The following is a 24,716-nucleotide window of genomic DNA, read 5'->3' as shown; positions in this document are numbered from 1 at the left end:
AATAAGGGGGAAAGGAGGAATAAAGTTGACTTTAACTCACAAAAATTCAGCAATAATAGTGTTGAGTTAAAAATTCACATTTATGTAAAAATGTTTGTATCTGTTAAGATACCTAATGAGGTAATTACAGGCAAAATGACATGTCTAGGACATGCCAGCTAAAAACAAAACAAAACAAAACAAACTCTGAACTTGAAGCAAGATGGGCAAAATGTTGATGATTAGTGAAGCTGAGTACCATTGGGTTCATCATACTTTTCTTTCCACTTATGTGTAAACTTTAAAATTTCCTTAACAGAAAGCTTTGAAAGTTCACACTCTTCAATATTAATTCAAAGTGTGGTTGACTTGTAAGAAGAAATGTGGGCAACATTTAAGATAAGGTTCTTATAGTCCATCTAGCAGTGATAACATTATCAAAGGAAGATAATCAAATACTACATAGACTAGGCCTGAAATACAACTCATTTTTTTTGTTATTTTTTTTCCTTATTTGCTGATATGACCTTTTTATTTTTAATGGTACATTCAAAAAAATATATGAGGTCCCCACATACTCCCCACCCCCTCACCCCACTCATCCCACATCAACAACCTCTTTCATCATTGTGGGACATTCATTGCATTTGGTGAACACATTTTGGAGCACTGCTGCACCACATGGATAATGGTTTACATTGTAGTTTACACTCTCCCCCAGTCCACCAGTGGGCCATGGCAGGACATACAGTGTCCAGCATCTGTTCCTGCAGTACCACCCACGACAACTCCAAGTCCTGGAAATGCCCCCACATCATCTCTCTTCTTCCCTCTTCCTACCCTCAGCAGCTACCGTGGCCACTTTCTCCACATCAATGCTACAATTTCTTCCATTATTAATCACAAGAGTTCCATAGTATAACATCAGTAAGTCCACTCTAATCCATACTCTATTCCTCCATGCTGTATACCCTGGGATGGTTATGTCCAGTTCCCCTGTACATCAAGAGGGGGCTTAGATTCCACATGGATGATGGATGCAATTCTGCTTGCAACTGTAGGCACTCTTGGCTACCTGGTGTGGTGGTTGACCCTCTTCACCTCCCTGTTCACTGGCTGGGGTAACTCCAGTAAACCAGAGGATAGGAGTTGCAAGTCTACTGAGGAATCTCTACTGTGGGCAGGGAGAATAACCACTTGAAATACATACCTCTAAATTTCTCTCTCTGCCTCAAGGATCCTATATTCCCTTACTCTGTATCCCATCAGATTGTTTGCAGCTTCAGAATCTGAGTAACTGCCTCTACAAACTCACAAAAATCTTTACTTCCTGCCTGTCTCAAAGGGGCAGTGGCTTTATGTTTCCTATCTACTTACTTATTCAAGCTTTCTTACAGTGACTATACTATCTCTTGGAACAACCAGGTCAATATTTGTGGGGAAAGGGGTGTTACTGTTGCTCATATTCTTAGACTTTTCATGAGCTTATAGAATTCCACAAACTAATGTGAAAACTGATGTATTTTTTTAAGTGATATGACCTGATATGTGCCTTATGCCTGGCCCAATGGCAGAAGATATGTTTAGGAGGGGTTACATTTTAGTATGTTTTAAGAGGGCTATTTTTTTTTGAGAAAGTGAAACAAATACAAAGTATAAGATGTTGTTTTAAAGAATAACACTTTATTGAATAAGTTTTATTCACAAAAAAATAAGCTTTAATTTATGATGACTGCCAGATTATATAGTGGAAAGCAATTTTCTTAGTTTTCTATACTGATGGAAAGGCTCCTAACTAAATGAAAAAAGCCATCAAATTATATTCATAAATCTAGGACTCTATCTCAAAACATTTCACATGATTATTCACAACACTAATACAATGACATAAGAATCAGTGATTCTGTCAGGTTACTGAGGTACCTGACAGTATGCCAGTAATGAATAACCAAAAATAGCAAAAATCCTCTAACAGAAATTACATCAAATAGAAAATGCAAATTTTTTACTAAGTAGATATAAAATGATAAAATATATAGTAATTTTAAATGTTATATTAATGATACATAATAAAAATGTAGTAAATGCTGAAAAATCTATATGCATATCTGAAAACTTTAGACTTCAAAATAGAATCTTACATGCAAACCTTAATGTAGTATTGTACTATACATATATTTAAGATTGTCTACTGTATTAGTTATAAAGTGTCATTTAATATGTAGTGAAAGTTATGGTATAGTGGAAAGAAGGGTTGAAAATATAATTATTTGAGATCTCCCAGGAGAGGTAGCTTGGTCAAGTTTCACCTTCAAATTATGTCCCAGTCTTGGCTCTGCCACTAACTTGCTATGTATCTTTGAACAAATCACTTCACCTTTGTGGCACAGTTGCCTCACCTGTAAAATGAGGGGGATGAATTAGATATTCTCTTGGGAGCAGGCGTAGCTCAGTGGTTAAGCGCCTGCTTCCCATGTACGAGGTCCCGGGTTCAATTCCCGGTGCCTCCTAGGGGAAAAAAAAAGGAATTAGATATCCCTAAGGCCACTTCTAGCTCTGACATTCTTTAATTTAATATACTGCGAATGAGATTTCAATTGTGCTAAGTGTTTAAGAGTCAAATTGAAACTGATTATTAGATAGGAATGAGCTAACTGTTTCTACTCAGGAAAGCTCAACTAAGTTTGATCAGAGTATTTTTCTTCAAGTTTTCAAAAAAGAAATTTAAATATTTTAAGGGCTTGATCTATTCATTTATTGTAATTTGTATCTTAAATATGAGAAATACCAAAAAAGGTAAGTCACTGAAAGAGTTACTATGTAAGAATTTTTTCTAACTTTCAGCCCAAATTTCCAGGTCAAGGCAAACTCATGGGGGAAAAAGGGTGTTAGGAAGGGAATTAACATTTATAGCAAGTGCTTTACATACATGGTGTCCTTGACCACTCATAGCCTTTAGAGATAGGAATTATCTGCTCATTTCACAGTTGAAAAAAGGGCTACCTTTTTTTTTTTTTAACATAATTGACCAAAAAGAACTACTTCTGCCAAATATTCCTTCCCATTTTCTTATTTCTCAAATGGAAATGATACACAGCCTATTTAATTTCTCCTACCCATTCTACCCCTTTTTCCCATTCAACACCTGGGTTATCAGGAAATAAAACAATGATTTTGGTTTAAAGGTTACAATATATGCAGCTAACGCTGTAGTGGTAGTCTCCATTCAGATTCAAAATACAAAATACAAATGAAAATAGGAAAAAAACTATCGAAGTTTAAATCATAAAAGAAAAAAACAACAAAAGATCATAATACACAGGGCCAAATCATATCATATACACCCACCTTACCCACCTCAGCCCCTAACCAAAGTGAAAAATAATCTAGCAGGGAAGGCAATAGAAGCCATCAATTAATAAACTGGAATTAACTTTATAAACACTAAACTCACTTGTCAAAAATTAAGATAAGGCTTTTGATCAGGACACTAAATTATTACAAATAAAGATAGCTATTTATTACAAAACAACTTGAATCTTTACAAGACTAAAATATAGTAAAATAAGTGATGATTCTGAAATTCTAGAGTAAACTTTATACAGAGAAGGAAGGTCCATGTGTAGATACTTTTTGTGGGGAGAGGGAGTTGGGTCTGGTTATATCTTTGACACTACAAATGATCAATTTTAGCACAATTAGATGGGAAGGATCCAGTGGTTTTTATAGTATGAACACACACACACACTGGTAAGCCCCTAGAAATGTGATCAGAAATTGAGAGTATTGAATGATTTTAAGAACCTGAAGCAACAGCATTTCTAAACAAATGAATATAATAAACTTGTCAGCCAAATCAGCTTTGTGCATTAAATTTCACAAACTTATAGGGGAAAAAAAGATCTTCTTAACTCTAAACATACAAGTTTTATAAGAATGAACTGAGGCTCTCAAAACAGGAAAAGCCTTATGTTAAAACAATTCAGTTCCGGCTAACTACATTGAACATGGAACTGAAGTGTCCTGCAAAACACATTTTAAAACTTTAACACTTTTCTCTTCTTGCAGAAACTTTTAAATTTAAATTTAAAGCTTAGACTATACATGTCAGACTTAACTTAATGAATATATAACTAAACCTAGGTGGAAGCCAGAGCAAAGGTGAAAAACTGATGATTTACATAGTAAAACAAAAACCAGGCAGTTATTATTTAATTTTTAAAATTCTCATTTAAACTGGCAATGCTTTAAATAAATATCAGTTAAAGTAGTAATCAACAGAGGTTAGGAGAACATGACAATACTGTTTTTCTTAGAAAACACAATGACAATACAATTTTTAACAGAATCACTCTCAAACTTTTCTCTGTAGTAAAATTCCTCACTCACCTCTATAATAGGTCATTGTGAGAATCTCATTATATAAACACTGAATGGTCTATGAAGCATTTTTAAATTTCTATTTTTACCCATATAAACTTATTTAAGTGTGGTTTTCATTTTTAATATTTAAACAATTATTGTTCTTTTCTTGTCAGGATTTTATAATTTCCAAGATGCTTTAAGGATACCGAGAGAACATTTATTTCAGAAGAATCTACTACTATTAGTAGTCAAGAAACAAAAAAAATTTAGGTTAAGGAAAGACTTGACATTTTGTTCTATATACATCTTAAACAATCATTCTAATTGTAAAAACTCACCTGAAACTATAAAATATAAGAATCTCAACATGGAAAGCTGTAACTATTAACTACGAGCAGTGTACAAACATGCTGCTACTTTTACCTATGTAAGCTGACAGATGTTTAAAATACTGGGTTAACAAAGATCTTTTAGTAAAGTGACTTAGGCAGGCTTAAACTAGCAAGGATTAAGGATGAATCCTTACTAATTAATTGGAAGATCTGAGACATATTTTATATTTCATTTTACAAAATCAGAAATATTTAATTTTGAAATAAGAGAAGACATGGTCTACCTGTAAGAAAACTACGACTCAGAAATATCTTTCATCCACAAAACAGGAAAAACATAAAAACATTTAAATTGGCACTAAAAGGGTTAACTTCCCTGCCTCCTTGGATTAGAAAAATAAAGCTGAGCAATAAGTAGTTCTGCAGGTGTTTGAACATGCCTAAGCCTTTAAATCAGTAAAATATTTTCTAAAAATTCTGATTACAAAAGTAATACCTACTTATAAAAAATTTAAACAGAATGAAATGAAAAGAGTAGAAAGTGAAAGGCCCCTGTAAACCCTCTCTGAAAACCCGACCCCTCCCCCCCTTCACTGCCCCTCAAGAGAAACCACATTTAACAGTTTGGTACGCATCTTTCCAAACCTTCTGTTCTATACTTACACAAACACACACACCTTAATTTTGCTCATACTATACATGGAGTTTGCCACTTGCATTTTATACTTAATACATCTTTGACATCTTTCCATGTCAGTACATGCAGGCTAAATGGTATTCTATCATTAAAATACGCTTTAAAAATGGCAAAATCACTTTTTAAAATCATTCACACAAATGCATGTGTATAATTCTGAAAGAAAACAGACACAATCCTAAAACACAAAGACAAAAACCTCAAATAATCTTGATATTTCCAACAGTGTGGAACAGTTCATTCTTTTTTCACACACACACACAAACCAAACTGTGTGACTGGGGAGATTACTTTTCATTTGCTAAGCCTAGCTGAAAAGAATGAAAAATTCGGTTAATTAATTCAATTACACTTACATACTAAGTCAGTATAATACAAATATACATTGTGGTAAGTTATAATATGATGCTTCTTACCTAGATCTAGGATTTCAATTAAATAACAGTAAAAAAAAAAAAAAAAAAGAATAACACAGCTAATTTCTGGAAAACTCCAGAAATTCAAATTTTAGACTGCCAATTGAAACATTACAGTTTACATTTTTTTCCTACTTGGGTAGCAAATGCTAATGATTCAATGTTGATTGCTTAAAGTCAGTTCACAACACACATTCAATCAAGGCATTAAGAACAAAACATAGTATGGAGTTACACTAAGACATAAAAATTTTTTGTTTGAAAGTAATAATTGTATAGCACATGGGACATTTGTCAACTGCTTCAGCACACTGTTTACAGGTGACTAGATGTCCACAAGGAATAAAAACTATAGCAATATTTCTATCCATACAGATTTTGCAAAGCTTCTCCTCTTGCAGGCGCCTTAGTTGCTCTTCAGTACTAATCTCTGCACAAAGAGAAAAGAAATGCGCTACTTTTAGATTTCTTAGTTGTTTAAATATAACAAACATTTATTGAACCCCTCCTATGTGCTAGGCACTAAGCTAGTTCTGAGAAATATCAGGATGAATCACACATGGCATCTACTTTTGTGGAAGAGAAGGACATGAGATGAGGCTATGGAGGAAAGCACAAAGTACAAGTGATAAGTGCTATAACAAAGTTACATTCCAAGTGCTTTGGGACAAGATGAGAAAACAAGTTCTTCTGTTCAGGCTGTAGAAGGCTTAACCATGGATTGGAAGCAGGGGCAAGAGGAATGACATTTAAGCAAAGATGGCAATTTTCCAGGTAGAGAAACAAAGGATAGGTATAGCATACAGAAAGGACATGATCACATTAAAATGCATGGATTATTCAGGAAATGGAGGGATGGATCTGAGGATACTTCTGAAGTGGGACAAATAAGATTTGGTGATCAAGTGGATGAGAGGGATGATGCAGAAAGAGGAGCTAAAGTTCATTTCAAGATTTCTAGCTTGGCTAACAAAGGGATGGCAACATCAGTAGGAAATACAAAAGGAAGAACAAGTTTAGGGTGGAATCTGATTTTAGATATTTTTGAGGTGCTTTGCAGAGCATCTAGATAAAAATGTCCAGTAGGTAATTACAAAATCAAGTCTTAAGGTCAGAAGAAGACAGGGCTAGAGATAGACTCCATCATGGGGATTGGAGAAAACAGGAAAAAAGTGACCTCTGATCTGATCCTTGAAGGATAAGTTCACAAGATGGATTTAGGGGTTTGGGGGTAGGGTGAAGAACAGAACTACATATAGAGAGAGAAAAGGCATTCAGGAGATCAAGATGCCAGAGTGAAAAGCTTCAGGGGTCTGACCTCCCCACAGAAGCTTTGAATAGTCAGCAAGAACTTGCAGAAATATCTTAGGCAAAGTTCCAGAAAACAGTTAAAGGACTGCAGTAACAGGAAAAGTGCTGAATCAAGAAAAAGGCACCCTAAAAGAGGTAGGATCTTAACAGCAGTCTGGCAGGCCCTTCCCCATCCTCTCACAGGCTGGGCATGGAGCTGGCTTATACTTCCAGTGCAGGTTCCTGGCCCTGGCTCTGGAGGGAGCTGAGTAACCCTTGTGCACATGTCTAGCCCAATTTGTCTGGTATCAGCCTAAGGAACTAAACCAGAACAGTAGTCACAGGCTATCCATCCCAGAACTTGTCCTGCATATAGATGACTCCCAGAGCACTCCTATAGAACACTGTGGGAAAGCAGTTAAGTTGTTGTTGCAAGGGTAAGGGATTATTGGCTGTGGTACATACAGTACAGTTTCTGGGACTATGAAGAAACTGTTTTCTAGGGAAGAGAGGACAGTTGTTATTCTGTATTCTTAGGGTCACAAGTGCATTCCCTAGACAAGAGACATGTGCAGGGATCACGGAGGCACTATGCTTTGGCTTTTAACTATGGATATACACATCCAAGATTCTCAACAATCCCCAAACAAGATAAACCCAAATTGTGACATACTGTAATCAAACCGCAAAATGCCAAAGAGAGAATTCTGAAAGCCTCAAGAGTGAAGCAATGTTATGTTCAATGAGGTGCAGAGGTGCCCAAAGATGTACTTACCAAATCCAATGGATGTGTCATGATGATGGGAACGAGTGTTGTTGGGGGGGGGGGGGTGGGGTTGAATGGGACCTCACATATATATTTTTAATGTAATATTATTACAAAGTCAATAAAAAAAAACAAACAAACAAAAAAAAATGTGTTATGTTCAAGGGAACCTTAATAAGATTAAGTGCTGATTTCTCCTCAGAAACGATGGAGGCAAGAAGGCAGTGGGATGACATTTAAAGTACTGAAAGCAAAAAATTGCCAGCTAAGACTTCTATATCCAGGAAACTCTTCTTCAAAAATGAGGGAGAGATTAAGTTATTCCCATATAAACAAAAGCTGAGGGAGTATGTCACCACTAGACCTAACTCTACAAGAGATGCTTAGGAGAATTCTGCAGGTGGAAAGGAAAGGACAATAGACAATAAATCAAAGCTGCATGAAGAAATAAAGACCTCCAGTAAGGGTAATGACATGGGTAAATATAATGACAGTACTACTGTATTTTAGGTTTGTAACTCCATTTTTTTCTTTCTATAAGACCTAAAATGCAAATGTATAATATGTAAGGATAAACCAGTGGTTTTGGACTCGATGTATAAACATGCAATTTGTGACAAGAACTACATAAAGGTGTGCGATGGAGAGGTTTAGGAATACAATTTGTGTATATTATTAAAGGTAAGCAAACAGAATTGTTAAAGATTTAGGATGTTAAATTTAAGCCTCATGGTAACTACAAAGGAAGTATTAGAGAATAAGCAAAGGTCATAGGAAGTAGAGTACAGAGGGAATGAGGAGTTAATGCATAGTGTGTACACGGTTTCTGTTTGGGAAGATGGAAAGCTTTAGTAATGGAAGGTGGTGAGTGTACTGCAATATACTGAATGTGATTATTAACACTGGGAAAGTTTATGTTGTATATATATTCCCATGATTAAAAAAAGGAAAGAAAGAGCAACTAAAGAGACAATGAAAATTAAACTCCATACATTATCCTAGATGGGATTTAACTAGGGAGAAGGCTCAAAAGAACATAATTGGAACATATGAAAAAATTGGAATATAGATTAAGCTTTATATCAATGTTAAATTTCCTGAACTTGATAACTGCACTTAAGATGGTTACATAAGTGAATATCCTTGTTCTTCGGAAATGTACATGGCAATATTAAGTGTTCAAGAAGCATGATACATACACAAACCACACTCAAGTGTTCAGAAAATGGATTGATAGATGGACTGATAGATGGATTTATAGGTAGAATGGTACAGTAAATGAGGCACAACTTTAAAATTGGAGGATCTGCAAATCTGGGGAATAGGGGTTCTCTGTATGGTGTCTGTATTATTTGTGTAACTGTTCTGTATGTTTGAAAGTATTTAAAAATAGAAAGTAAAAAAAAAGGCATTCAGGGCAGAGGAAACAATATAAGTAAAGGATGGCAATATAAACTGATTTATATCATGTGAAAGCATTAACACCAAAAAAAAGTCAGAATGAAGTGTTGATTTGTGATAAAAAAATCAAAAGGAGGAAAACAATTAAGTAATTTACACATTATTTTTGGATGTAATGTTGCACTGAGTAAAAAAGAACACTGGGCCAGATATTTGGAAACCTGAATTCTATTCTCAACTATCTTAATGATCTTGGCCAACAATTCATCTGCAGTTCTTTTCTCACAGAAGTAATGAAAGTTATCATATGATCCTTAAGATTCATTTTGGATCCAAAACGGAATCCAAAATGAATTTATGGACCACAAAGGAATGAAATGCCATGTCTATAAAACATATAGACACTTACTTTTAAGATGGTGATACTCTGGGAATAGATTTTTTCTAGACTAAGAGTTTACCGCTGGTAATTATTTCACTCCAACCTTAAGGGTAACTATTGGAGTCTACATCCCTCCCTATGGTACCTTTCCCTTCTACTTCCCACAAGGTCCTCTTCTAGGTCAGGAGGTTGGTAGTAAAGGAACAATAAAGGCAATAACTAGGCGGCAGACTTGGCCCAGTGGTTAGGGCGTCCGTCTACCACATGGGAGGTCCACAGTTCAAACCCCGGGCCTCCTTGACCCGTGTGGAGCTGGCCCATGCACAGTGCTGATGCGCACAAGGAGTGCCGAGCCACGCAGCGGTGTCCCCCGTGTAGGGGAGCCCCATGCGCAAGAAGTGCGCCCTGTAAGGAGAGCCGCCTAGCACGAAACAAAGTGCAGCCTGCCCAGGAATGGCACCATGCACACGGATAGCTGACACAACAAGATAACACAACAAAGAGAAACACAGATTCCCGTGCCGCTGATAACAACAGAAGCAGACAAAGAAGACGCAGCAAATAGAGAACAGACAACTGGGGTGGGGGGGGGGGGGGGGAAGGGGAGAGAAATAAATAAATAAATCTTAAAAAAAAAAAAGGAGCTTAAAAAAAAAGGCAATAACTAGATACACTTTGATGTTATTTACTAATATTTTTACTTCATTATTTTACTTCTAGAATAAACTGTTACTCATTTTACAGCCAGAGCAGATCTATGGGGAAAGACAGACTGATAATAAATGTGGGCTATTTGATTTTTAAGTGTTATATATAATCATAAACATATAAGGATTAAAACAAGTGCTTTAACACATATACTAAGAAACTTAATTTTGTACTATGTCATTATATTTTATTTTTTAGGAGGTACCAGGGATTGAATCCAGAGCCTCGTATATGGAAGTCACTCAACCACTGAACTACACCTGCTCCCCTGTACTACGTGATTTGAAAATGAAAGAAAAAGATAATGCTTTGATACCATTTTTAGAAGGCAGTTTACTGGGGCATTCTCTGTCACATAACCTTGGGGGGGGGGCGGGGAAGTATTGAATTTAGGATTTCTCAGTAAAGCATCAGTAACTTTATACTTTTTCGAATAATTTCCCCGTGCTTCCCTTTTACATCCGCCCTCTGCTTTTTAGAGCATTAAAAGATTCTTAATGCCAGATTTCCTCATCAGCTTTTGGGAAGTGAAATAGGAAGCAGCCCTAGCATTAGAAGATAGCCTATATCAATGATCTGCCTCTCAACGTAGTAACACTAAGGAGGGGTCAATTGATGAATACCAAACCCTGACCCAGAGAGCTTCTACTTGCCTAAACCCTACTTACTTCACTGTCCTAGACTGTAGTCCCTGTTGACACCTGATAGGAAAAAGACACTCTACCAATACACTCGATCCCTTGCTCTCTTCCTCTTGTAACCTACTAAATCCTCCTGTTGCAGACAACACTTTCAAGTCTCTAAAAACCAACATCTTATTGTCAAATTTAATGAAGCCTGTATTGTGTTTAACCTGCAGGGAGAAAAATGCCACAATCGCTCATATTTCTATTGAAGTAGAAAGAAGACCAAGTAAAGGGTTTCCTTTATCATCAACAAGATGAGTGCAGCTTTTGTAAGTTTTAAATAAATTAATCTTTAAGGAAAGAGTAGTAAACTTTCTGCTGAGTCTTCTACATCAACTGACGTAATTTTTAAAATCAGTAATTTTCATACTGTCAATGACATGTAATTACTTGAACAATGTTTGAAAATCATTTGAAATAACTGAAAGATCAACAGGGACTTTAATGTGTAAAAAAATAAGTAAACTATTAGGTTTATTAGCACTAGAAGAATTCTCATCTTTTTGTGGAGGTCAAGAGCTTAGAGAACAATGATTACAAGTAAAGTGTCCCAAATGTATTCAGTTTGAAACCTTCTCTTTAATTTTTCAATGTTGTTGGCAAGCACTGTAATATCCATAATCCCTAAGGAAGGTGTTCATGTTTTGGATTTTTTTTTCTTAAAAAAAGAGTTTATTTGCAAGAGTGAAGTCGAAGGACTCATACTTCCTGACCTTTAAGAGTATTATAAAGCTACAGTGGTCAAAAGAGCATGGCACTGTCATATAGACTGAAACTTTGATCAATGGAATCAAATTGAGAGTTCAGAAATAGACTGTCATCTCTATGGTCAACTGATTTTTTGACAAGGCTACCAAGTCTACTTTACTGGAATAGAACAGTCTCTTCAACAAATAGTGAACTGGATATCCATAACCAAAGGAATGAAAGAGAACCCTTATCTAACTTCCTATATAAGAATCAACTCAAAAAGAATAAAAGATAATGTAGGGAAACATCTACAAGACCTTGTAGTAGGTGGGGGTCTCTTAAACCTTAAACCCAAAGCACAAACAATGAAAGAAAAAAATAAATAGGACCTCCTCAAAATTAAACACTTCTGCACCTCAAAGGACTTTGTGAAGAAGATAAAAAGGCAGCCTACTCAATGGGAGAAGATATTTGGAAATCACACATACAACAAGTGTCTAATAGCCATGATATATAAAGAGATCCAACAACTCAATAATAAAAAAAACAAATGACTCATTAAAAATGGGCAAAAGACCTGAATAGACATTTTTCTTTTACAAAAAGCACATGAAAAAATGTTAAACCTTACTGGTTATTAGGGAAATCCAAATCAAAGCATCAGTGAGATATCATTTCATATGTACGAGAATGGCCACTATTAAAAAAAAAAAACAGAAAACAACATAAAAAAAGAAAAAAGTTAATAAAAAAAAGAAAAACCCCAAAACCAAAAAAAAAACCCAAAACCCAGAAAACTACAAGTGCTGAAGAGGATGTGGAGATAGGAACACTTATTCACTGCTGGTGGGAATGTAGAATGGTACGGCCACTGTGGAAGTCTGTCTGGCAGTTCCCAAGAAAGTTAGATATAGCTCTACGATGTGACCCAGCAATACCACTACTAGGTATATACCCAGAAGAACTGAGAACAGGGACATGAACAAACATCTGCACACCGATGTTCACAGTGACATTATTCACAACTGCCAAAAGATGGAAACAATCCATGTGTCTATCAACTGATGAACAGATAAACAAAATGAGGTATATATACATGATGGAATATTATTCAGCTATAAGAAGAAATGAAGTTGTGAAGCACATGACAATGTAGATGAACCTGGAGGACATTATGCTGAAACAAGCCAAGCACAAAAGGACAAATATTGTATAATTTTGTTATTATGAACTAAACATAAGGAGCAAATTCATGACATTAATAGCTAGAATATAAGTCACCAGCAACTAGAATGTGGCTAAAGAATAGAAAGCTGAGGTTTAATCCGTGCAGAATTGGTAAGAAGTTGTTTGTAAATATTTGGAAATGAATAGAGATGGTGAAAGCACATCATAGGATTTGTAATTAGTAGCACTAAAATATGGGTATGATAGTGGTTTGCTTTTTGTCCCTTTTTTCCTCAGAATAATGAAAATGCTCTAATATTGATTGATGTGAAATGCTACTGATTGTACATTTTAGATAAATTGGTTAATGAAAAAAAAAGAATAGGGTGGGTTGGGGGAAAAATACACCAAATATAAGACATGGGCTACAGTCAGTAGTAAAACTTTGAGGATGCTCTTTCCTAAGTTGTTACAAATGTTTTACAACAATACAAGGTATTGGTGGTGGGGTGACGTATGGGAGCTCTGTATGATGTTATACATGTTTGTTTTATAAGCTCACAACTTTCACTATACACTTATTATTTATGTATGTCTATGTATGAATGACATCAATAATTTTTTTAAATGAAAAGTTTATATACTTCTGTTACTTAATCCATTTTCTATATACTATCTACAGTATAAATGTGCTATTCATTCAAGCCTATTTATTAATAAGACTCTTTTATGTTCACATCATATGAAAAGTTGCAGAATACTCTAGAACCAGTTTCAACTACAAAATGGATAGATTCTATACACAATGATAAAAGTTAGCCTTTGTAGTTCTTTGTCTAAAAATAGAGCATCAATTCACACTTTTAAAATGAATGGGTCAGTGGCTCCTACTTGGATTCACAAATGAAGGATAAAAACATTTTGAGGGGAGGAGGTATAGCTCAAGTGGCTGAGTACTGTTTCTTAGAAAAAGGTCCTGGGTTCAATCCCTAGAACCTCCTTAACAAACAAACAAACAAACAAAAAATCATTCTAAGACAACTGGGCAAATTTTAAGGCTGACTGGGTCTCAGATAATATTAAGGAATTATTAATTTTATTTTTATATTATTAATTTGATAAATGTGATAACAATGTTAAGGCTATGTAAAAAAAGTGCTTTTCTGTTTGATATGTATTGAAGCTTTATGGGTAAATGGCATGTATATCTGGGATTTACTTTAAAATACTACAGCCAAAAAATAGTTGAAGAAATAAAACAAGATTGCAAAAGTGTTGATAATTATTGAAGCTGGGTGATGGGAACATGAGGGTTCATTATACTGTTCGTTCCCATTTTGATGTATGTTTGAAATGTTTATCCCTATGTATGCATGTGGAAGGGTGTGTGGGAACTCTGTACTTATTGCAAGACTTTCCTATAAAACTACAACTTCTCTAAATAAAGGAATGTTTATTCTAAGGGGAAGATGAGAGGAGGAAAATGAATGGGCCACAAAACCATGTAAGATACTATCCAGGATGAAGTGCTATTACATTTTTCTTGTTGTTTAAAAACAGCCATGCATACCTTTCTGCAACGTGGTCTCACTTGATTTGTTTTCTGCATTGTCTTTCTGAGCACTCACTAGATCTGCAACCAGAACCTCAAGTGATTTATAGTTGTTCCCAGATGTTTGAATTTTTTCCTCCATTATTTTCTTAATGTCCCTGAAACTGAATCCCATTCGTATAGCTTCTTGTACCATAGGATTTTGGAAAATGGTATCATCTGAAATGAAAATTAGGGAAAAGGACATAGAATTTAAACAATTATTTTCATTCATACAACTCAGCAGCAAAGTATACTTAACAAGAAAAACTTAAGTGGCAAGGAAAGCAACAAAAACAAACCAGCAAATCAAAGCTGCTTTGGGAAGAAATATTTGAAATATATGGGCACTGAAGGTTCATTTTCAAAATATTACAATTAATTGTAAATGTAATGAGTATGTATTTTGTAGCACTTTGAACTGAGATTAGGTGCTTTAAAGACTGTGAAGAAACAGTGCAAGATAATGTAAAAACAGGCAAGAAAAGGGCCGTTAGGTTATTTTTTAAAAATTAAATTTAATTAATTTATTTTTTCTTCTTTATTTTCTTTTAAATGTTACATTAAAAAAATATGAGGTCCCCATATACACCCCACCCCAGCCACCCAACCCCTCCCACATCAACAACCTTTTCTATCATCGCGGTACATCCACTGCACCTGGTGAATACATTCTGGAGCACCGCTGCACCACATGGACAGTGGTCCACATTGCAGTCCACACTCTCCCCCAGTCCACCCAGTGGGCCATGACAGGACACACAACATCCAGCATCTGTCCCTGCAGCACCACCCAGGACAACTCCAAATCCTAAAAATGCCCCCATACCATATCTCTTCTTCCATCTCCCTACCATCAGCAGCCACCTTGGCCACCCTCTCCACATCACTACTACAATTTCTTCCCTTACTAATCACAATAGTTTCCCTGCAGAACACCAGCAAGTCCACTCTAATCCATACTCTCTTCCTCCATCCTGTGGACCCTGGAATGGTTATGTCCAGTCCCCCTCTGAATCAAGAGGGGCCTTAGATTCCACATGGATGATGGATACAATTCTCCTGCTTGCAGCTGTTAGGTTATTAAGTGCTTTAAAAACCTGAACACTTTTCAAATCAGCTGTATTCATTTGCAATTAACCTAAGGTAATTAGAGATTCAGTTGATGGCACTGCTAAGTCACTAGCAATTATTTTGAGGAAAAAATAAAGGAAATAGGGAGAAGTCCCAGACTGTGACCTTGAATGTATCAGTTTCCTATCTCTGAGATTTAGTTTCTGCAGCTGAGAAGGTTGGACCAGATAATGCAAGAAGGTAAGTGGAAACTCACTTTTACAAAATTTAAAATAGGAACAAAGCAGGTATATGGAAGTGCTAAGAGAGGAGGTGGTACCTTCTGACTAATCAATTTCACTCTTGGGTATGGAAAATGAATGTAAACATCAATCAAAGACATGAACAAGAATATTCATAGCAGCATTTTTTTTTATAATAGCCCCAAACTGGAAACAATTCAAATGTTCACCATCAAGTGAATGGATAAACTGGGGTATATTCAAACACAATACAGCAATAAAAAGAACTGCTGTCAATACACAGCATGGATGATCTCATAGATATAGTGATGAGCAAAATGTTATCATGATTAATGAGAAGTATAAGAGGACATACTGCCTGATTCCATTTTTAAGAAATAATCTATGGTAATAGGTAAAATTAATTTATGGTAATAAAAGCTAGGATATATCTTGGGGATGAGTACTGATTGGGAAGGGATGTGAAGAAGTTTTCTGGGGTGGTGGCAAACTTCTATATCTTAACCTGGGTGATGGTTTCATTGGTGTGTGTGTATGTGTGTGTTTTTAAAATCCATAGAGTTACATACTTAAGATTAGTGCCCTGTAAGCACTTTATTTCTCAATAAACAATTTTTACAAAGAGGAGGCTGAAAAGGGAGACATTGATTTTAAGGAACATGATACAGTAGGAGGCAAAATATATTTTTAAATAGAAAAGTAATTTGAGATTTAAATTTGTTAAAGAAAATCTCCATTAGGAGGTTAGAATGCAGATAAAAGATCAGTTAGGGGAAGCGGACTTGGCCCAATGGATAGGGAATCTGTCTACCACATGGGAGGTCCGCAGTTCAAACCCCGGGCCTCCTTGACCCGTGTGGAGCTGGCCCACATGCAGCGCTGATGCGTGCAAGGAGTGCCGTGCCACACAGGGGTGCCCCCCCATGTAGGGGAGACCCACGCACAAGGAGTGCGCCCCGTAAGAGGAACCGTCCAGCGCGAAAGAAAGTTCAGCCTGCCCAGGAATGGTGCCACACATACGGAGAGCTGACGCAGCAAGATGATGCAACAAAGAGACAGATTCCCATGCCACTGACAACAAAAGAAGCAGTCAAAGAAGAACACGCAGCAAACGGACACAGAGAACAAAGAACAGACAACTGGGGTGGGGGGTAGGGGTGGGGGAAGGGGAGAGAAATAAAATAAATCTTAAAAAAAAGATTAGTTAGGAGACTACTACAATAGTCTGGATGAGAAGGGTTGCAACTAGGACAGTATTGATGTGGGCTATGGGCAGGCTCTTTGTCTCTTCAGAGGTAACCTAAACTATCTGACTTGTGGGTGTGGGACGATGAAAGGTTGCAGTCCTGCCCTTGGCGAGCAGGAGACAGTTTAACAATGCAAGGTCTATAAACTTTTAAGTATTCAGGGGAAATGCAAAGCAAATATGCTAAAAGCTTATCGAATGCCTGAGGTCCATGCTAAGAGCTTACTAAGATGTGGAAATATATGCTAATTCAAGCCTATTGAAAACTGAAACAAAAGGACCATTTGGACTTTCCTCTCTGTATAAAAGGAACTAAAAAATCTTGTTCGGGGCTCAGGATTCAAACAGAAAGTTCCCGAGTCCGGCCGGTCATCAATAAACCATTTTTCCTTCTCAAAATCATTCCTGAGTCCTGGCTTCTCTATACTCAAGTAATTGAACTTCTCTCAAATTCTACAACATTTTTTTTTAAAAGATTTATTTATTTATTTAATCCCCCCCCTCCCCCCCCCGGTTGTCTGTTCTTGGTGTCTATTTGCTGCGTCTTGTTTCTTGGTCCGCTTCTGTTGTTGTCAGCGGCACGGGAAGTGTGGGCGGCACCATTCCTGGGCAGGCTGCTCTTTCTTTCACGCTGGGCAGCTTTCCTCACGGGAGCACTCCTTGCGCGTGGGGCTCCCCCACGCGGGGGACACCCTTGCGTGGCACGGCACTCCTTGCGCGCATCAGCGCTGCGCATGGCCAGCTCCACATGGGTCAAGGAGGCCCGGGGTTTGAACCGCGGACCTCCCATATGGTAGACGGATGCCCTAACCACTGGGCGAAAGTCCGTTTCCCTCTACAACATTTTTGGCGACCACAAAGGGACAACAAACGAAGGCCAGAGACGGTAGCATTTTGCTGTCTCTTCCAAATCCCCGAGGAAGCCAGGAGGACTCGGGTGAACCCCAAATCTGGGCGCCCCTGGATTAAATTTAATCCAGAAAAGATGTGGGCTCCACCAGAATCTTCCCGACAAAAATCAAGGGCAATGGAAGGTCTGAAGAGAAAGATTCTGGGAACGAAAAAGAACTCCAAACATGGAAGAAGGTAAGACTCCCCGGGTGAGCACAGTCTGGAAGGCCCTAGCTTTAATTACTAGGAAGGGGAGGCTGATCACCTCCCAAGAGAACCCTAGTAGTCCCAGAAAACTGGGGGGAAGCCGTTCTCTCTAGGCTTGGGAAAAGGAGAAAAACCGGGGAAAAGCCCTGGTGTTTTGGGTTTGTCTAACTGCATGTTAGAATCTGGTACTGGTCTTATATCCACTAAAAGAGTGGAGTCCAGGGAAACAGACTTTGGCCCAGTGGTTAGGGCGTCCGTCTACCAGATGGGAGGTCCGCGGTTCAAACCCCGGGCCTCCTTGACCCGTGTGGAGCTGGCCCATGTGCAGTGCTGATGCGCGCAAGGAGTGCCCTGCCACACAGGGGTGTCCCCCGCGTAGGGGAGCCCCACGCGCAAGGAGTGCACCCATAAGGAGAGCCACCCAGTGCGAAGGAAAGTGCAGCCTGCCCAGGAATGGCGCCGCCCACACTTCCCGTGCCGCTGACGACAACAGAAGCGGACAAAGAAACAAGATGCAGCAAAAAGACACAGAAAACAGACAACCGGGAGAGGGGAGGGGAATTAAATAAAAATAAATCTTTAAAAAAAATTTAAAAAAAATAAAAAAATAAAAGAGTGGAGTCTTGATTTTAATAGGAAGGGCTATTTATAGGTTCGAGTCCTAATGTCCTGGAGAAAAACCGGGGAAAAGCCCTGGTGTTTTGGGTTTGTCTAACTGCATGTTAGAATCTGGTACTAGTCTTATATCCACTAAAGGAGTGGAGTCTTGATTTTAGTAAAAAGGGCTATTTATAGGTTCAAGTCCTAATGTCCTGGAAATTGGTCTAGATTAAAAAAAAACAACAAAACTTGGTTACAGGAAAATGGATCGGCTTTTCTGGTCGAGCTTGGTCTGGGTGTAAAGTTTAAACAGTGGAAAAAGTCTAGCTGAAATCTTTTGTTATGGTGCTAAACTGTGAATGAATTTGCTTTATACCAAATGTTAAGTGTTCTGAGGTTTGTGATGGCTGTGGGGGCAGCCATAGTGAAAATATATATAAACTTGTGGGTCAAATTAGTGACCTTTTGTGCTTCTGTCTGTGTCAGCTCAATGCTAGTGTTGGAGTTGTGTCCTTATGTAAAGTAGAATTACAGCTGAGCTGGAGCCCTCCCTTGCCATTGGCAAGGGGGTGAAATGATTATGGGGCAAAACTGAGGAGTCTTGATGTTTGCGGAGTCTAGATGTTTGTGCATGCTCTGCTGTCTTGTCTCTGGTCTGGCCCTTTGCCGGGGCTTGGAGGCCATCTGTGTCCGCACCATGCACCCAAGTTTGTTGGGGCTGCCCCAGTCAGGGTGGCTGGGTCCCCTGGAGAGTTGCTGAATTTGAGTAGGTTCTGTCTGCCCATTTTGGCCTGAAAGCTGGAAAGGGGGGAGCGGCTTGCCCCTTTCCAGTGAGTCCACACCTTCTATTCATAAGCTGCATTCCTGTTTGATTGTTGTGCACCCGACTGCCGTGAAGGGGGTAAAAAGCAGAATCAGAATAAATGCAGTAAAGTTCCCTCCCTAGGGTGTCAAAGCCAAAATACCTTTGCATTCTGCCCAGTTCTTAAAAGGTATTGTAGTAACTTTAAGTAAGAGAATGTGTTCTGTAAAGGTAAAATTTGTCTTAAGGGTATAAATAATTATAAAAGTTTTACAAAGCATTGTTTAAATTAAGGTATTTAAATGGCTAATTGCAGAAAGTCATTATTTAACAAAAACCGAATTGATAATAATAATAATAAAAGGCAATTTTATAACAAACTTATTCGGCAGCCAGTCTCCCCTGCCAACTTGCTCCCAAAAAAACTTTTTGGTATTACATGCTACTAAGTATATAAAGTGAAAAAAAGTTCATTATTTTAACAAGCTTGTTTAGTATTAATGGCGATTATATGTTGTAAGAAGTTTGCCTAGTAACTTAGTATGTGGGATATATGGAGTATGTTTTTATTGTTAAGGAAACAGAAGATGATTTTGTCCTAAGATAAAATGATTGATTATTGGAAAGAGTAGAGTGTGGGAAAAAACCTGAATGAACACTGAAAGTGTAGAAGGTTTGTAGAAGGAAAATTTTTATGATTAAAATTGAGTAAAATCAATATACAAAGAAAATCTTTTATCAATAGCTTCTTGTGCTTTAACCTCATCATTTCCTCAGTGTTTGAAGAAGAGTCTTACCTCTTTTAAAAGAACATTTATGTTCTAGAAATCAAATCCTGAAAAGTAGCTTTTTATTTCAAACTAACTTCAAGAGATTTATTCTTTTACTTTAAAAGAAAAATTAAAGTAATGGTTAAGTTCATTTAATATGTTACAAGTCGAATGAAAGGTATTTAAAGGTGTTATAAAATTAATAAGTTTTTAAAAATTAATAAAAACTGTAACTAAGAGTTAAAATCATTTATAAATGCATTTATATTATAAAACAGTGGAAAGACAATAACTGAAATTATAGCTGGGTGAATTTAGCCTGAAACTATTATTTAAGTGTAAATTCTAAACTAACCTTTCCTTTGTTTATGGTTACTTCAAGCCTAACCTCACCCTTTGCCTTTGCCTATGGTTATTTCATAATTGAAAAGGGCTGGGACATCACTGTCTCCTCTCCTGGTATTAGTAACCCTTTATCTCATGAATTCAAGTATAAACTAAATAAATTGCTGCCTGATGGAATAAGGTTAAATGACCACTGGAGTTTTATTATCTCCAAAATAAAAAAGGGGGGTGGAGGGGGAGAAGTCTCCTGCCTTGACAGTCAGTGTTCCTAAGAGTGGCAATTCATGAGAGAAACCAGTCTGTCTCCCTGAGGCTTCAAATAGCCTCAGTATATATATATAAAATTAATCTTGTTGCTTATCCAAAATTCTGCTAAATTCAAAATAAAATATAAAGTTCTGAAACAAAAAAATAGTGCTAAAGCATTGAGAACATTTTGGTTACAATCCATTAAAAAAGAAAATTCTTGTGTAAAACTGCATAGTCATAGTATAAAACTGCACAGTCATAGTGCAAATTAAGAAGAGTTTCAAGAGTCTTTGAAATATTTTGCAGTCACACTTGTTTTGTAAGAATTAGAAGTTTAAAGTAACTAAAGTTATGTTGTTGTGTCAAACTATTCATGTCTGCCTATTTGCTCAAATTGTTGAGGTTAAATATGCAGTTACAAGTAATATATATTTCGGGACCCCAAATTAAGCTAAACAGTATATAAAATAATGCAAATTATAAATAATATCAATAAGTTTTGTTTCTGTGTCTAACTCTTTGTGTCTGCCCATTTGCTCAGTGTATGTCTTCACACATAGGGATAATAATATCAAATTAACAAATGAAAATTCTTAAAAGAGCTCTATCCAAATTGTTAATTAAATATGCAGTTATATATGTAAATAAATATTCTTAAAGCCCAAATTAAACTAAGCAGGATGAAAAAGTCATAGAAATCTGATTATAGAAACAATTGGGAAAGGGCCTCCTCTTTGCAAGAGCTTTAAAGGCAAGACTAGGTATAGCAGATTAAACCTATCTACTAGGCTAGGGAATTAAGAATCAGTTTGCCTGGTAATTTCCCAGTTTAAACCTTTTGTCAGCCATAAAATGTAAAAAACAAAGATTAGGTTAATTTTCACATAAAAAAAATGTTGATGTAACCTGGCGGGCTGCTGCCTCAGTCTCCCACTTGCGGATTGGACAGCAGTGGAGGAGACCAGTTTAGGCCAGTCCTATGGGCAGTGGAAGGATGCACAAGAAGGAGCTAAGTCAGTGCCATTTCAGCACTACATTCTATTCCTTATTTAATAAAGGGGAGCAGGTAAACACGAAAATGGTTGGAATGTGATAGAGGAAGCAGTTAAATCACAAACTTTTGTGTGGGAAAGTTAGATCTCAGATAAGCTATAACTTCTGAAGTATCCAATTTTTGAAAAAACAAAGGAAGAGCTTGCATGCTAGGCTTAGGGGTATAAATTGTGTCATTTTTCTTTGTTCGGGGCACCAGCCATATCTGGCTCTGCGCCCCTTCATGCAAGATTGAGAATAAATTCTTTTCTTCTCCACAATCTGGTGAGCCTTATTTTCTTCCAGAAGATTTCTTTCCAACAAAATAAAAGTAATTAGGGGCTCTATTAACAAATTTCAGTAAGTAAAGGAAAGTCCATAAAAACTATAGAGAAATCTTTCCTGGGTTATGATTTTTAAAAATTAAGTAATTGTGTAATGTGTTTTAAAACCTGGTAATCAGTATGCTTTTAAATTATTAATTTTCATAATTTAAAAAAAAGAAGTTTTTAGCTTCCTGTAAGGAAAAAAGAAAACATTCCTTGCATAAACTATTATGGTTTCAATTTTATTTAACTTGAGTGTAATCTCCCATAATTAATTCATAAACTAAATTAACATTATATATACAAAATCTTTAGAGTAATGAAAATTGTAAGTTCACATTGGTGAAATTAGGCTAAAGGAAAAAGATTGTAGATATGTTCTCTTAAATAAATAGAGTAAATTCCTTTGGTAATTGTAATTTAATAAGTTTATTTAAACATGAGGTGTCTAGTCAATGTGGTTATAGTCAATTATAAGGAGGTTGTAAAACATCTGCCAAACTGAAAATGTTTAAATAGTTCTAGTTCTAGAAATCACTGTTAACTAAAACTTAGATTGGTATTGGTAGCAGAAATAACTTAATGATAATAAAACCTGTCTGAAGGCCACCGCAAAGTACATATTTAAGTAAATGGTAATAAAGTTATCTTGATTCTATTGGAAATCTTCTGTTTTCATTTTAAAAATGAAAAATAATATTTTTCTTCTATTACTAAAGTACCTACTGTTATCTTCATAGTAAAATTGTGTAAGTAAACAGTCATTTAATATATGTGTTGCATTAAGTTGTTTAAAATATATATAAAAACAGGGAATAAACTTTAACATTGTCAAACTCTTGTGCATTCAAACCAGGCCTTAAATACATTACAGGTTGCCTCTCCATGTGAGTTATTGGCTAGGCTGGTCACTGACCCCTCAATTAAAAATATTTGCTATATCAGCCTCTGGTTCTGCTCCTGAAGTCGATGGAAACTACGTTGCAGTTTCAAGCTCCTGCAGCAGCCAATAATGACTCAGTACAGCCAAGTGTACAATGGATATCGCCTCCAGACTGGCACTGTTCCATAGTGCCAGAGAGCACTATGCACCAGGCTAGTAAAATACTGGAAATTCTCTCTAAGATCAAGAATGCTGCGACTTGCTCACTGCGTTGAAGAACATGCTAAGTGGAGCCATAATACCAAGATACAGTAAGTGAAACTTAAACACAATTGGCATTATGGCCTGCTCTCATGGAGAGATAACATGTAAAGTATTACAAACCTGAAACTCAAAACTAATAATTGCAACTCTAAATCCTTATGCATTAAGTAATATATTAGTTAATATTAAGTGCTGTACTTTTTATCCTGTACTAAATATATGCCTAATAATTATAACGTTATCTTTTCTATTTTAGATCAAGTGTAGAAGTATATTAGACGTGTTAAATTCCTGGTAAAATCATTTTCTAAACAGTTAAAAACATGTCTATAAAATAAGGTGGCAGTCTCAGCCAGTCTCAGTCAACTTCTATATTCTACTGTACTCTGCTGTGTAGCAAAGGTGAGGCTTGCTTGCTGATGGTGAGTCACTTATTGAACAAGTCAAAATTGCTAGAAATTGTACAATTAAAACCAAGGTGTAAAAAAAACAACCTTTATTCTGTAGTTTTAATCACTCCCACAGGTGAAAACGAAGAGAATTTCCAACTTAAGTGTTCTAATCCTGAGTGAAGCCAGTTGCCCAGGAGTGCCAATTCACCAGGAGCATCTAACAGAGCGAATGAGTGCCAATCATTAAACAGCTTGGAATGTGTCTTCAGACAAAGCTAAGTGTCTGTTGCAATTTCTCTCTAAAGATGAATAACTTAAAAAAATATATATATGCTGTTCCCACCAGCTTTTAAGGAGTGCCATCTTTATAGGCACCTAACCTTGTCTACCTCTGTAATACAATGTGTCCTCTTTTAAAAACGGGTATTCCATAGAGGTGCAATGGACACAACCAATCCAATGTCCACATAGAAGAGGTGGCATTGGATTGGGAAAAGTGGACATGGTGGACGATGGGTATGGGGAAAGGCAGGAAGAGATGAGAGGTGGAGGCGTATTTGGGACATGGAGCTGCCCTGGATGGCGCCTCAGAGGTAATCACCGGACATCATAAATCCTCACAGGGCCCACTGGATGGAATGGAGGAGAGTATGGGCCATGATGTGGACCATTGTCTATGAGGTGCAGAGGTGCCCAAAGATGTACTTACCAAATCCAATGGATGTGTCATGATGATGGGAACGAGTGTTGTTGGGGGGGGAGAGGAGGGGTGGGGGGGTGGGGTTGAATGGGACCTCACATATATATTTTTAATGTAATATTATTACAAAGTCAATAAATAAAATAAAAAAAAAAAGGAATTAGAAAAAAAAACACAAAAAAACGGGTATTCCAAATTTTTAATTAAGTTTGTTTCTTTCAGA

General features: G+C 36.8%; 1 protein-coding gene across 8 annotated transcripts in view; it reads right to left on the bottom strand.

The window, feature by feature from the left end:
• Positions 1-1,642: 1,642 nt before the first annotated feature.
• The window catches only part of XIAP (X-linked inhibitor of apoptosis), a 52,021-nt gene continuing 28,947 nt past the window's right edge, over positions 1,643-24,716 (bottom strand). For 7 of the 8 annotated variants that reach the window (XM_071213021.1, XM_071213022.1, XM_004480532.4 and 4 more), the window contains 2 exons: positions 14,450-14,650; positions 1,643-6,219 (listed from right to left, as the gene is read on the bottom strand). In XM_071213021.1, the coding sequence (XP_071069122.1) occupies positions 6,026-6,219; positions 14,450-14,650 (395 nt within the window). In that variant the 3' untranslated portion in view covers positions 1,643-6,025. Of the gene's footprint in view, positions 6,220-14,449; positions 14,651-23,895; positions 24,011-24,716 lie in introns of all 8 variants that reach the window. The other variant, XR_011647894.1, reaches the window with a different exon arrangement.

This window comes from Dasypus novemcinctus, chromosome X, assembly GCF_030445035.2.
Source record: "Dasypus novemcinctus isolate mDasNov1 chromosome X, mDasNov1.1.hap2, whole genome shotgun sequence".
NCBI lineage: Eukaryota > Metazoa > Chordata > Mammalia > Cingulata > Dasypodidae > Dasypus > Dasypus novemcinctus.
The sequence above is the reverse complement of the archived record's forward strand: the minus strand, read 5'-3'. Positions and strand labels throughout refer to the sequence as shown.